This window comes from Pterocles gutturalis, unplaced genomic scaffold (assembly GCF_000699245.1).
Source record: "Pterocles gutturalis isolate BGI_N339 unplaced genomic scaffold, ASM69924v1 scaffold7832, whole genome shotgun sequence".
Classification (NCBI taxonomy): domain Eukaryota; kingdom Metazoa; phylum Chordata; class Aves; order Pterocliformes; family Pteroclidae; genus Pterocles; species Pterocles gutturalis.
Window position 1 is genome coordinate 2,796 of NW_010110129.1, and position 12,058 is coordinate 14,853.

The 12,058-nt window shown below is 40.5% G+C and overlaps 1 protein-coding gene across 1 annotated transcript in view; it reads right to left on the reverse strand.

Moving 5' to 3' along the window:
* Positions 1-6,666: 6,666 nt before the first annotated feature.
* Positions 6,667-12,058, reverse strand: part of EAF2 (ELL associated factor 2) — a 10,872-nt gene continuing 5,480 nt past the window's right edge. Inside the window, exons 4-5 of the mRNA XM_010073221.1 lie at positions 11,930-12,058; positions 6,667-7,510 (exon numbers count right to left, since the gene is read on the reverse strand). The exon at positions 11,930-12,058 is cut by the window's right edge and continues 162 nt beyond it. Coding sequence (XP_010071523.1) covers positions 7,464-7,510; positions 11,930-12,058 — 176 coding nt within the window. The 3' untranslated portion in view covers positions 6,667-7,463. The remainder of the gene's footprint in view (positions 7,511-11,929) is intronic.

Here is a 12,058-nt window from a genome sequence, read left to right on the forward strand (position 1 = left end):
AGAGTCCTGCCCACTGGGTATGGACGCAGGACCTGCCACCCATCACAGCTGCTTATCTGCAAGAAAGAAATGCAGCACTGCTCCAAAGCTGGCCCAGGCCAAGTCAAGGAGACGGGGGAGACCAGGAGAGGGCACACAGACGCCCTCTTTCTCTTTTCACCTCATGGGCAGCCCAACCACACACCACCATGCAAAGTAACCCAGATGTTCCCTTGTGGCTCTGGCCTTGACTTCAGCATAGTCATGTTTTTAGAGAAGGTACCTGATGGGGTCCCGGTTGCTGAGGCTGAGGGACACAAGCATTGTTTACACCTGCCCCAGCTGGAGGGAGTGGAGCAGATCTGCATTGTAAAGGTGCTTTTTATTTCCTCCCCTGATGCAGTAGGAAGGAACTTTAGTGTTTTACCCCATGGCACCAAGCTAAGGAGGCCTCAGCAAAGCCAGGAAGGAGCAGAAGCATATTGTCACTCACTTCCCCATACCAAGGTGCAGTTAACACAATCCTAAATACCCTCTACCACCATGGGAATAGAGGGGGGAAGCTCATGTGAGCATAGGGGGAAAAGACGCGTGTGAGACCAAAAGTGGCTGATTTCACTGGAACTGTGTTTGGGAGAGCAGTAGTAGAGCAGTAAGCTGTCTAGGTGTTGAATTGTATGGTTTTGTCACCTGAGCAGAGTCCAGTAGTGAGCAGTCCTGCTGCTGAGCCACGGTGCAGCCTTGAACAGTCACCTCACCTTATTGTGGGATGACCAAAATATTTCCCTCCCTGCTGAGCACCTGCCACTATCCCCGTAAGCTGGAAAGGCACGAGAGGTGCCAAGGCAAGCAAGCAAGCTTGAAATTACAGTTTTAATTTTGCTTGGAAAACAAATTTACCACTTGTACAGCCTTTCCTCCTTGTCAAAGAAATACAAGGTGAAGAAAACAGAGCGAGGAGGCAGCTTCTTGCAGCTGAGCATCTGTATCAGGCAGGAGGTCTCTGTGTGGTGTGAGCTGCTGATAAGACCCAGGAGGTTCACAAGTTACCACCCAGCAGGGAGGCAGCTTGCGGTCTGTGCTCTTCCAGCAACCAACGCACCTGCCTGGGGGTTGCTCTCAAGGTCCCAGGAAGCATCAGATCAATCCACCAGCAGCGTCAAACACATCCCACGGACACTGGCTGTTTGCCAACCTCCCATCACAGCGCTGCTCCCATTTAACAGCAGCTGAAGTTACCTGATAGTGATCGTTCTCCAGTACAGCACAATCTCACACATATTTTTGTTAGGTTTAGAGAGATTTGTGGAGCATAAGCACTTCACATTTCCAGAACAGAGGTCATTTGGATCAAAGGCTCTGATGAAACATGGCAGCTTCTTTGTCTCACTCAGCTCAGAGTCTCTCTACAGAATTATAAATATAGCTGAGACATTATTAAAATTTTAACAAGTTTCTCTCTTGGGGACCTCAATTATTCACGTGTGAGTAGCTGTTGTTTCATCACCAGGAGGGAGTCAGATGGAAAGTATAAAAGCAGGGATGGGTTCTAAGCTTTTAGCAGTCATTTTGTTTTACAAATTACTGGGGATAAGAAGTCCCCACTAAGCTCAGTACACTCCTTCCAGGTGGTACTTTCTAAAATGTACTCATTGTGGCAAGAACTTCTTTAATAGCATAACAGTCTTGCATCCTCAGTTAAACATAGCCACAGCCACTGATCATCAGTGTCCTTGACAAATACCATATCCTAGTGAAGCTTACTGGGCAAAGTCTGGCTAGTGAAGGGGAGAAGGAACTCAAATAAGGGAGTAATACAAGCATGGCTGCTAATTGGCATGGAGTTTTCCTCACCTTACATTCAGGTCACATGTGGCAACCATTTTTGATGACCAGTATTTATTAAAAAAGCATTTATGAAATGTTAGCTAAATGCTTCTATTGGTAACTTTCACACAGGGCAAAAAACCAACCCTGGGTTATCATGCAGTGCAGGAGTGGAAATTGTTCCACTCTGTGGTGGGAGAGGATCATAAAGCACACAAACCTTTCCAGAAGAATTGCTGAAGGACAGGTAATTCCAAAATAGTTTGTCTGACCCTAATGCTCTGAGTGGCCCATTACCTTGTGCTGTCTCTGCTGTGCCCTTGTTATTCCAGCAAAATGAGAAACTGGAACAAAACCTGTTTTTATTTGAAGAGGGAATCTCAATGGGACATTGGCCTTTAAGACAGCCTTAGATTTAAAAATACTTAGTAGTGGGAGTTTTTTTAATAGTACCATAAACACTTGGATCAAAACTCTGGTAAAAGCTTAGATCTTTTCATAAATTGTCAATGTGCAGAGAGTCAGGTGTAAAAAGGAAATTGGTTAAGGGATGAGTTGGTATTTCAGGCTGCAATCAGCTCCCACATCTCTCTGAGAGCTGCATATAAGGACGTCCACAAGCATTTATTCCAAAAGTCATGTCAATGAAAAGGTGCAGAAAAAAGGGGGAGTTGAAGAGTTTATTGGAAACTCAATACATTGAGGATCTTAGAAAAGGTAAAGCCAATTAGGTGAGCTCCAGTTTAATTCTGCTGGTTGCTAAGAGGAAGTCATTGTGCAACTGTTTTGCAAGAGCATTGAAACTGGTAGAACAAGATACACAGCATGTGGAAGTGAAACTAAAGAGATTAAAGAAGAGTTTGGGTTGTTGTTGGGTCTTCTTTAATTACCTTTTTAAGACACTCCACTTTTCTTTAACTAACAGCACGAAGAAGGCCTCATCTCTTAGAGGGAGCAAATAATCTTCTGTCACGCATAAGCACACTTAGGAGAAGAAGCCAGGTATGAATTTTCAGGAGAAAAAACAAGCTGTACAGAAAAGACAGCAGATGGAGTCTGGGAGATGGAGAACAGGTTCTGTAACAAGGGCCCCTGTTCAAAGCAAGTCAGGAGAGGTCTCAGCAGCTAACTCACCAGGTTTGCGTTGTACATCAACAAAGCCTTCTCTGTTGAATGAAAGGCTCCTTCATCTTTGCCTCTAACCTCCATTCCTTCCTCACCACAGCAGAGGGATTTGCTTTTCAGAGAAGGAAAATCTGAGAACACGCTCATTTCTTCTATGTATTCAGAAAACCACAGAAACAACCAGAGCCCAAGCCCTGGCTGTTCCCAGCAGGCCAGACCCTTCACTACAGCAGACGTAGCATGGGTTTTATGAAAACTCTGTATGAAGTTGGTATCTCTGCTTGGGAGCTGAGTAGTTCTTCCTGCTAAAACCCTGAGCTCTGAGTCTGCCCTTCCGGAGCTTTTCTCCAACACCAGAATCTGCAAGCAGTGAAATAAAAACCACACTTTCAGAGATTCTTTAGAGCTTTCTAGTAGTTCAGCCCATTCCTGTGCATGTAGCTGGTAAGAAAGGAGCTGCTGCCTGCAAATACCCAAGCTATCATGAATTATTCTTATGCAGGGAAACCAAGATCAGTTAGGACAGAACTGCTAACCAGTTAACAGCCAGGAGAAGCTGTCACCACAGTCGGCAGAGTAATTGCTGAGACACATAGGTCTTCCAATCCTCCCCTCAGATATGGAGGACTACTCCTATCAAGTTTTAGGTCTAAACTGTGAAATAAACTATCATTTCACACATTCTCCTCCTCATTTCAGTAGATCTTCACCTTCTTTTTGCATTTCCCCTACCTCACCCAAAGCACCAGGAATATATATTTTAACAAAATGCAGACACCCTTACTCAGAACTTCTCTCTTCCTCATTCTTCTTTTTACATCTCCTTAGAAAGCTGGTCTGAATTCTGTATCTACTAAGACTGTCCTCAGCATCTTATGTGGTTAGCTGAATGACCTCAAAATTGGCGAGAGGAGGAATTCACATGTACTACAAGTGTTCAGCCTAGGAACTATCACGAGCCAAGTCATCTTCTCTTTCCTTCTCTGGGCTTCTTCATTTCTGTCCAGCCTAGGCATGCTCATCTCTTCTGTTTAAGAAGGATTCAACAGTCTGCTTGGCTGTTCTCAGAAACCTTCCTGTAGAAATTCTAAAGAAAACAAAAAGCTTTGGCCAGAAATTATACCATTTTTGTGGGCCAAAATTTTGACAGCCAAAGCAAACTATTATCTGAAATGATCTGTTCATGTTTGGTTCTCCAGAAATTCGTCAAGAAAGACCCAACCAATAATTCTTCTTAGAAATACTGTTGCTCTGTTCTCAAGATGATTCACTGTCTGTTAGCACAGAAGTGATTTACTAAAGTTCCTTAATCTGAAAAATGGTTATCTCGTGCCTTCCTCCAAAAAAAAAAAACAAAGCTCATGCAATAAAGCTGATCGTATCAGGTGCCTTGACAATAAACATCACAATTAACTGTGCTCCAGCTGATGCTGGTATCATGATTTTGATGAGAACCTCTTTTCAGTCATCAATGCCTAGGCATCAAAATAATTTCAGAGATTATGCAGGAGATAAGATTATTACTTACTACAAAATGCATGGACAGTATATAGAGTATATTTAAACTACAACTTCCTAAAGGCCCATGGCAGCATTAGGGGCAAGGATCTCAAGAGGGAATTACAGATAAACAGAAAACCCCAAGAAAACAGCAATCACAGTGTTAGTCGTGGAATTCCGTGGTGTCTGGGCTGCCTTGAAGAGATCACCTCAGCCCGTCCCCCTGCTCCAAGGCAGGGTTCATGAAAAACAAGAGTAGGACAGAGATCTTACAGAAATTGGAAGCTGGCATACATAATCACCATTTCAGGACTTAACAGGAGTTGAATATTACAACCCTGAAGAGGTAGGTACTAGACAAACTGTGCACATACCAGGTGCCATGCAGAGAGAAGGGCTGAGGTGAGCTGTGGCTGCAGTAGGCAAAAGACTAAAAAATGTTGAAGTCTCCAGCTGCATTTGGAAGATATTTTTGATTTATCAATGTAAGTGATACACAGATGCTCCTCAAATCCAAAACATACACAATAGCTTAATTAGAATGTCACAATAAAATATATAACAACACAATATTCTTTAAATGTATCTGCTGCTTAGAGATACATACGCACACAGAGGATTTAAATCTCCGGATGCAAAGACAAAACAGCTGAAAGCAACAAGATAGAACCAGATATATTTCAGAAGATTTTTTTGAAAGAGGTTTTATCGTAGTTTAGTTATTAAGTTGTTCTTACCTCAACCCACAAGTCTCTTTTCCCTTCACCCCTTTAATTCTCTCCCCAGGAGGGGGGAGGGTGAACAAGCAGCATAATTTTGATCTTCCAAGATCAAAAAAGACAACCTGATAGTTCAGCCTTTCCTGAATTACCACAACTGTGTATTTGACAGAATATATCCATCTAAGTCACATACCTACTTATACCAGGTAGTGCCTGACTGGCCGCTAATCACTCAGTACTACATGCTATACAAAAGCTTTACTGAGATGCTTCCCACCCTAGAAAGCTTTCAACCCAAAGATCAAATCCTAAAGATAGCACAGGCTTAGTTACAGTTCCGAGACTCAGGAACACGGAAATCTGCTTTACTTCCAGAGCTATATTTAAACACCTGTATACATGCAATTAAATACAGATACAGGTAGAGTGTACTCAACACCTTTATCGCTGAAGGAGTGATTATAATCCGTGAGTGCACACACACTCTCCATGATTTAGACCCTGGCCTGGTCAGTGCTTCCACACATCTGCTCACTCCCATACACCCTGACTGCCACTGTTACTCAGAAAACAGCAGCATCCTGGCTAGAATTAGAATTTCTTCTCAAACACCACTTTACCCACAGTTATTAGCTTGAGCTTTTTCCTTTGAGTATAAACAAGAAAATGTTTTGCTTCTTATGATACCAGCTTTAGGAAGTCGGAAGACTAGCAAGCTGTTACCTGGTGCAAAGCATGGACCAGTGCCATAGTTTGGGGTACAGAGCACAAGGTGGTGAAAGCATCCAAAAGCAGCATTTCCAGTATTTCATTTCTGCCTGGTGGTACCAATAAAAGCAGACATGGTTTTGTTTGGCCTCTTAATTCGTCTAGAAGTAGGCACAGGCTAATACTCGCAGCACAGCTGAGAGAAAAGCTAGTCTGCCACCATCTATTGTTTTTATTTACCGAGTGTGCATTTTCTTTCATGTTTGCACATTCAGGCTTACATACAGGATTCAATCCTCACAGTTTAGACACAGAACTGCAGTTCAGTCCCTGCAATCTAGCAAAAGAGACTTCTGTGCAAGACTGAGCAGATTCATCTCACCAAAATTCATCCTACAGACATTTGCTACTGTCAGTTAGAAAACGCTACAATAATAAACTGATATTTAGACTCCTACCTGCAGTTCTTCAGGTCTTGAATATAATTTCATATGACAAAAAAAATAAGGCAAACACCTTTTCTTGTCTAACACAGTATCACTTACCAATGGCATTTGGATATAATCTGTAATAAACATTCATCAATAGACCAGCACCACCATAACCTTTCAGTGAGCTCTTAATAGGGCTTGTCTCAACGTAGGCAAAAGCAACAAACACTTAAGTCTTACAGACGGGGTGGAAAGTCCATATTAGCCACTGTTTCACTGCTTTCTATTTCTCTGCATCACCCTTTCACTGGCATGACTACTACAGGTAGAAAGTGGAATTCTTAACCAGCAAAAACAGATCCAGACGCATGGAAATGATAAATATTGCTTTATTAAATTACTTTTATACTCCTACAAAGGAACTTCCTGATTTCCGTTACAGAATTATATGAAGGAAATTCATTGCTGTCTCTGCAGTTTAATCTAAACTTGGATACAAAAAGGTTGTAAAAAGACCAGCCTATTCAAGTTGCATAAAAAAGGCAGAGAATAAACAAGTTCCCTTAGGAATCTTGAGGCTCAGAAATATGAAGTCCTATAATACAATGAAATTAAGAATTCAGCAATGTGTTGAACAATTGTAAACTGTAACTGCACTAGTGGACCACATTATTCAGCAGTTTCCTTAAAGGTATAAACTGTGAACTGAACAAAAAGCGTAGCTGACACAGCAGACCTCATTTAGTTGTTCTCCCTTTCACTCCCTCCAAATAGAAGTGGTGAGATCAGCATTCAGCATTTAAATGAGAGGAAGGAAACTTGCCTCCATAAATATCAGAAATTTCTCCATTCTGTAACTATTTATATAAAGTAACTAGCTGTTACAAATCAGTTTCAAGTAAAACAGGTGGCTGAGGCAAAAATAATCAAAATCAGATCATACACAATTTTACTGTAAATACAGTAATTTGAAAGATAAACACATAACCATAGCACTGAGGAGATATCAATGCTGCTGTGTTATAGACATGATGTGTCAGTAGAAAATTAGGATGTCTATTATCAAAATCGAGGACATTCATTCCAGTCTCTGGTAATCTAATCTTAGTGCAAAACAGATGCTAAGACATATTTAGCAAAAAAGGTGATGCATTTAAGGCCAAAAATTTGTTCAGTCATCACTATCGCTTCCAGATTCACTCAGCTGCAAGTCATTTCCTAGAAGAAAGAGAGTCAGCGCATTAGTCATTTTCAAGGAAACACTTCTTCTTTAAAGATATTGCCATTCCCAATTAAAGGTGTACACCAAACAGGTCAGGGGGTTGGACTAGCTGATCTCTAAAGGTCCTTTCTAACCCAAACTATTCTACAATAAGAGAATAGGTGTAGAATCAAACTCCCCAGTGGTAGAACCTTAGAGAGATCACTTTTCTACAATTTTAAAATCTTGGCAAGGAACCCACTAGCTTATTAGCCACAAGCACATTTATTTAATATCACCAGATCACAAAAGACAACACCTATCTTTGCCACCCACATTTTTATGCTTCATAAGTGGGAAAACTGCTGGTGAATGCAGTTTTGTGAAAAACAAGTTGTTGGGTTTTTTTTGACACGCATCTGAATGCTACTCAGCTGTGCTTGAAAACAGAGCGGTGTCTCAATCAAGAAAAGCAGCTCTTTGATGTACCATTTAAAGATGTATCAGTGACCTACTATTTCAAACAGGTTTTGGAACAAGTGAACAAACAAAACATCAAAAGAAATTTTACACAGCACTGTAATTTGGTGGCTATATATATATTTCAAAATGGGGAAGTAAGAAGAAAGACTACATTGTGCTTGCAATGGATGTCCATAAGCTTGGGAGGTGAGAGGGAGGGATTCTTTCCAGGATGACAAATAACTAACAAAATACAACAGCATGCTATACAGAATCTACATCGTATCTAGCATCTTCCCACACATTTTTAAGAATTGTTTCCAACTAGTATGCTTTTATTTGCACCTCCCTTGCCAAACAGCCATTAAAAAAGAAAAAAAAAAAACAATGCATATCAGGTTGTGCAGAAATGCCCTAAAAAGCAAAGAAAAATCACTCCAACTATTTTCATATGCCCTTTGCTCAGCTGCAGCACCCTTCACAGATCACTTTTGCAGATGGGTAAAACGTAACCTCAGGAGGGTAAACCCAACAAGACACTCAGATTGGATCTTTTGTTATCAGGCATATAATTTCTGCCAGAACACTGAACTCTTTAACATGGCTGCATTTAGCCTTCCTTTGTTTTCTACTACGTCATCACTAAAGCTTGGAAATGGTACATGATTCTCTGCAACAAAACAGAACACACTTTAGAAGACGAGAATAGTGAAGATGGCTGTTTCCAGAAATCTTTAAAGTACTGCTGTAGACAAATTTTTTCCAATCCTCTATACAGGGACAACATTTACAGCTGTATTATTTTCATATAAACTTAAAAAGCGATTTTGAAAGAATATAATCAAGTAATTTGTCAATAATTATTCAGGCCAATATATTATCATAAGAAATAATATTTCAAGGCAGAGAATGGCATTAATAAATGAAATCCATGCATTTATCACTCCAAGGAAAACTTACAGTGAATTCTCAGAAATCTCAGCCCTGTTATGCACTACCTACTTTAGGAGAGGACTGGCAGTACAAACAAGAAGATAACCTTCCAAATAGTGATTCTGCAGCCTTCAAAAGTGATTTCAACATAGTTAATATAAATTACACAAACCCTATAACACCATCCAAAAATACCAACGCTTGTGAAAACCAGCAGATGGGAAAAGCAAGAACTCCAAGTTCCAGAGTCAGAAATAATGCATTAGGATTTACTTCAGGGAAAGCTTGCTGCCCCATTTTTATAACCCTAACCCTACCTCCAAAAAACACCTTCAGAGAGATGGCAAAATAACACAGACTAGAGTTGGTAATTTTCAGATGGGCTTGGTGCAAGAATGGAAAGTTCATTTAACAAGGACTCTATGGTACTTATAAGGCAACACTAAAGCAGGGAAAACTGTTGGATTCAGTTTTCACATTGCCAGTTGCTTATTAGCAATATTAACTGGGGAAATAGATTGCACTGCAAATCACGACATTTTCTAAACTTTTAAATTGGTGACTATAATACACTCAATTGAATTCTTGAGAGTTACAGGGGACGGGGAAACTCACAGAAGTGACCTGTGTTTCAGATCTTAGCGGTCACACCAACACCAAACTAATACAAAGGAAAATTATTTCATGACTCAGTGCTTGTACCAGCACCAAGTATCAAAACAAGCGAAGTTGCGCTGAGTACTTCGTACATAACACAAGGCCCCAGAAGAGCCAATCTCTACTGGTTTTTCTTTGGAAGGTTACTTTATTTAATGTAACTCCCATTTAAACAAAAAGTGGACATAAAGAAACATATGATCAAATATGAACAATAGATTCATTAGTGCCATTAGTTTACAAACTTTGTTATAAAGTGAGTTGTGAGCCTTTATAATCAGCTCCTGAAGGTGGAAAGGGGAAGAAACAGTATTTTCAGGCTGAGGGGCAGTCCTGAGCCCCAGATTCCTGAAGAGACAGATCATTCATAACTGATAGAAGTATTTGGTTACCATGCTCTAGACACCACCTCCTGTGTTTTCCAAGTTCCACAAAACCTCAGCTGTGTGATTTCCAGATGCAAGATGAAACTCTGCTCTCTAAACCTTCCCCCAGCCTTCTGCCCGCACACAGCAAGCCAAAGGAAAACTTCACTAATTACCCAGTATGGCCCTGATTCTACAGAGGTGCACAAAACTAGTCACGCACATAAGCAATCAAACCTCGAAACAGGTTTAGACAAGCAAATAGCTTGTGCTGACATTTGTTGATTCAATATTTTATTTTTGTAAAACATTATTTGAGATGGAAGAAATGACTGTACAGGACCCCGACTGAGAACTCTTGCCATTCAAGCTAAAGCCATGTGCTATCCATTTAGTTTCTCCAAGTTTCACTCTCCTGCCAAATTCCCTCAGCAAGGGAGCTAGAGAAATACATTCTCCTTAAGAGTAACTTTTTAGATCTTTGCACAGTTGAAGGTTATTGTAAGTGTTAACCACACTGGAAGTTGGGGACAGAATTGTTTTGGGCAGTAAACAGATCTGTAACCACAACAGAAGTAAACGGAATTAAGCTAAAGATCTAGGCAAGCTCAGATGGTCAAGTCCAAGGCTTGATGCTACAGACAGACCTTCTACCTGTCAACATGGTTCTCAAGCACCATTAAGCCACCAACCTCCCCTGTAATAGTTTTGATGATGTCACGTTTTAAGTAGCATTTTCTCACTATGACTGTAGGAAACGGTGGACATGGCCATCTGTCCTTGTAAGTGTATTTCTCAGTGGAAGCTTTGCCAGCTGGGATTCCATCACTGGGGACAGAGTTTAATCTCGTTTTCATAACAGCTTTATTTAAAGCGTGAAGAACGGGAAATCCCATTTGTGAATAAGGGTTGAAATAAATGGCACACTCTAAAGTTATGCAAATTATAAACATGAAGACATTGTTCTCTACAGTGACAGTAAATGAAAGCACCATTTAGTCCTTTGCACGCAAAGTCACAGGACTTTTCAGTCTGATATTATCTGTTAATACAGTACATAAATAACCAGCACAGATATTTAATTAAGTATTTAAATACTAGCTACAAAAAAAACCTGTTCATGTTATCCATTAAGTACTGAAATAAAAGTAGATCTGCCAGAGTGTAAAATTTAGGTATAACCAGTTTACATATAAATGATAAACCTTAAAGATCTCAGGCTGCAAACAAGCATCGATGGGAATCTTCAAACCAGGAGCCTGTAGCTAAGCACCTAATTAAAAATGTAATCATTTTCAAAGAGTCACCATAGCTGAATACCCACTTCTGTGTCAGAATACTCCTGCTATTTAGGTAACAAACTTAAGATTCCCCACCTAGTGGGATTTTTTTTTCCGTCCAAACTATCCTTTTCTGAATACACTGAGCATTCGGTGCCAGGCTGTGCAGCAACCCTTCTTGAAGAACATCACAGCTACTCCTCCAATTACTTTTTGGTTGCCTGAATGGGTGGACTAAGATAGTATCACTTGAAAGCAAATCGCCTCCTTCCTTATATTCAAAGGACAGTTTTGCCAAGATGTCCAGTGGAACGGTGCCACGAACAATAGTAACTGAAGTAGCTAAGAATACCTCTTCCATAATTCAGAGCATTGCCAGTATACTATCCTTCCCATAGTTCTAACCAAGAAATTACAAGCATATGTTTTGGGAGTGCCCTGTTAGTTCAAGTATTTTCAATACAAAATTACCGTTCTCAGTCCCAATGTATACAGCTGGGAGGAAGCCAGAAGAGCTCAGGAAATATTTTCAACTGCATCAGCTTTAATTCAATATCTCTGGGGACCAAGAACCTTCTAGCCCAGTGTCTAATTCAGACCGCTGCTGAACAATCAAAGCCTAGCATCACTTCCCACTGTTTTAATTATAACAGAGACATACTTAAAAACAATATGGTTTCCTTTCAGAATCTTGATGTCTGGAGTTATGCACTAAGAAAAGAACAGCCTTTGTACTTACGTAGTGTATTCATCATATGACCACCGCTCTCTTGGGATCTGTTATGACTGGCATCTTTGTCAGGGACAGCCTGCTGTGGTATGGCAGACACAGTAGGCTGCGGTTGCAAATATGGCATTGACATCGGAA